This window comes from Condylura cristata, unplaced genomic scaffold, assembly GCF_000260355.1.
Source record: "Condylura cristata isolate star-nosed mole 26May11 unplaced genomic scaffold, ConCri1.0 scaffold00141, whole genome shotgun sequence".
In the NCBI taxonomy this organism is placed as follows: Eukaryota; Metazoa; Chordata; class Mammalia; order Eulipotyphla; family Talpidae; genus Condylura; species Condylura cristata.
The window spans coordinates 51,821-52,580 of NW_004567242.1; the positions used below are offsets into that span (position 1 = coordinate 51,821).

The window sequence follows — 760 nt, forward strand, 5'->3', positions numbered from 1 at the left end:
CCCTGCACCTTGTAGAACTCCTGCACGGGGGTGCTGACCACCACCGACTCGGCCTGCACCCGGCCCACCAGGAACTCCAGGTGCTTCTCGAAGGCTTCCTGGTTCTTGATGAAGCACATGGCCACGTCGTCGTCGGATGCGCATGCCTGCAGCTCCCGCAGGAAGCTGGGGGTTGGGGGGGCACCTCAGACCAGCCTGCCCACGCCACGGCCGCCTGGGGACCACGAGTGCCATGGCGCATGCGTGAGAGAGTGCCGGATGGCACACGACTGTGAATATGGCGCGAGCGGGGCTGCGCCGGCACAGGTGTGCACCTGCCGGCACGAGGCAGCTCGTGGGAGGTGTGGCCACCCGGCCACGGGGGCCACGTGCAGGCACGTGCCCACAGCACTCTCGCCGCACACGCGGTCCAGACGATCCTCCGTGCCGAGGGGCGGGTACCCCACGTGCGCCACCGGCCTGCCTCCCACCCACCTGCCGTGGAAGCGGCAGATGTCCTGCACGTTGCGGAAGATGACGGCCTTCTGGCCGGCCACGGCGGCGGGCGCCTGCGAGCAGCGGTCCAGGTGCCGCAGGTGGTGACTCTCCAGGAACTGCAGCTTGTCCACAAAGTCTTGCTCGGAGCGCAGCAGCTCCTGGACCGTGGTGCTGGGGAGGGGCCGTGAGGGGGACGGGCAGTTTCGGCGCGCACACCCTCAGGAACCAGGTCCCAGCTCCAACCCGCCCCAGAGGCCACCCAGGAAGCCCAGGTCCAAGGGCG

The 760-nt window shown here is 69.5% G+C and overlaps 1 protein-coding gene across 1 annotated transcript in view; it reads right to left on the bottom strand.

Moving 5' to 3' along the window:
* LOC101622014 (obscurin-like) overlaps positions 1 to 648 on the bottom strand; it is a gene marked incomplete at both ends in the record, with an annotated part of 14,800 nt that extends 14,152 nt beyond the window's left edge. Inside the window, 2 exons of the mRNA XM_012734942.1 lie at positions 7 to 165; positions 475 to 648. Coding sequence (XP_012590396.1) covers positions 7 to 165; positions 475 to 648 — 333 coding nt within the window. The remainder of the gene's footprint in view (positions 1 to 6; positions 166 to 474) is intronic.
* Positions 649 to 760: the final 112 nt, after the last annotated feature.